This window comes from Crocodylus porosus, unplaced genomic scaffold, assembly GCF_001723895.1.
Source record: "Crocodylus porosus isolate Cpor-Errol unplaced genomic scaffold, CroPor_comp1, whole genome shotgun sequence".
In the NCBI taxonomy this organism is placed as follows: domain Eukaryota; kingdom Metazoa; phylum Chordata; order Crocodylia; family Crocodylidae; genus Crocodylus; species Crocodylus porosus.
The window spans coordinates 52,242,553-52,243,763 of record NW_017728949.1 but is presented as its reverse complement, the minus strand read 5'-3'; the positions used below and the strand labels follow the sequence as shown (position 1 = coordinate 52,243,763).

At 72.4% G+C, this 1,211-nt stretch overlaps 3 protein-coding genes across 3 annotated transcripts in view; all 3 read left to right on the top strand.

The window, feature by feature from the left end:
* Nucleotides 1–21, top strand: part of SLC11A1 (solute carrier family 11 member 1) — a 5,497-nt gene extending 5,476 nt beyond the window's left edge. Inside the window, exon 15 of the mRNA XM_019553554.1 lies at nt 18–21. Coding sequence (XP_019409099.1) covers nt 18–21 — 4 coding nt within the window. The remainder of the gene's footprint in view (nt 1–17) is intronic.
* Nucleotides 1–182, top strand: part of LOC109322506 (probable hydrolase PNKD) — a 14,864-nt gene extending 14,682 nt beyond the window's left edge. The window contains exon 8 of the mRNA XM_019553557.1: nt 169–182. The gene's annotated coding sequence lies outside the window, so the exon portion shown is untranslated. The remainder of the gene's footprint in view (nt 1–168) is intronic.
* Nucleotides 183–290: 108 nt separating this feature from the next.
* The window catches only part of CTDSP1 (CTD small phosphatase 1), a 3,524-nt gene continuing 2,603 nt past the window's right edge, over nt 291–1,211 (top strand). Inside the window, exon 1 of the mRNA XM_019553553.1 lies at nt 291–374. Within this exon, the coding sequence (XP_019409098.1) occupies nt 291–374 (84 nt within the window). The remainder of the gene's footprint in view (nt 375–1,211) is intronic.

Here is a 1,211-nt window from a genome sequence, read left to right as displayed (position 1 = left end):
GCCCTTGCACCCGGGAGGTGAACCGGCGGCCCGGGGCCCTCCCGGCGGGGGCTGTGCGGGGCCCACGCGTGTGCAGCGCAGCTCGGGGTGGGCCCCGCGGTGTGAGCGAGCGGGGGGGCCGGAGTCCGGAGGGCAATAAACCAGGTGAAGCTGCCCCGCGGCCCTGAGTCTCCTGGGGGGTCGCGCGTGGGCCGGGCCCTGCCCCCCTCCGCGCGGGGACACTTGTTGCGGGGCCGCCGCTCCCGCCCGGGCAAAGGGGCCCCGCCCGGCACCCGGCCCTTAAAGAGGCGATGCACCGGGTGGGCCCAACAACGGCTGAGCGCCCCCAACCTGCCCCTAGCCCCCCCGGAGTGCGGCTGCCTTGCCGGGAAGGGGTGAGTCACGAGGGGCGCGAGATGGGGCACGATCGAGACCTGGGACCGTGAGTGGGGGGGGGTGCGGCGGGGAAGGCCAAGGTCTCTCCTGCAGCACTTCGGAGATGGATCCGTACACATCCTGCGCTGGGGGGTCCAAGCCCCCGATGGGGAGCCACAGTGACGGGCTTCCTCCCAGGGTCTCCGTGGGCACATCCCGCATCTGGGCGGAGACGCGCGGGGATAAACCCCGGGGGCTTTCTGCCCCTGCTCCTGTCCCCTCCGGCGTCTGCCCTAGGCCTGGCCTCGGTCTCTCCCCTCGGGAAGACCCAGCCTGCTTGCCGCCCTGCTCCGCACCTTCTCCAGCTTGGCCCCCCGGGCGGCGGGACCGCAGCCGGCCCCGCTTCGAGGCGTGGGCGCTCCGCGCCTCGTGGTGCCTCCCGCTGGGCTTTCCCGCCGGTTTTCTCCCGTATCTCTCCAGTTTAAAGAGCATCTACAAGCTTTGCTGCGGGGGGGGCGCTGGCACCCGCTGTTGTTTAAGGTCGCAGGAAAAGCCGACGAAGCGGGGGCTTGCGCAGCCCTACAGCCCCCGCGAGGGTGGGAGGGAGCTCGGGGGTCACATCTGGTCCGGGCCCTGCCCCCCGCAGGACCAGCCCAGCTGCAGCGTCCCAGCCGGGGCTTTGCCCACCCGGGTCTTCGAAGCCCCCAGGGATGGGGGCTGCACCCCCGCTCCGGGGAGCCGGCCCCAGGGCTTCCCCGCCCCCCCGTGAGAAAGTTTTCCCTAATGTCCAGCCTCAACTTCCCTTGCTGCAGCCTGCGCCCATTGCTCCCCGTCCTGCCGTCTGCCCCCGCTGAGAC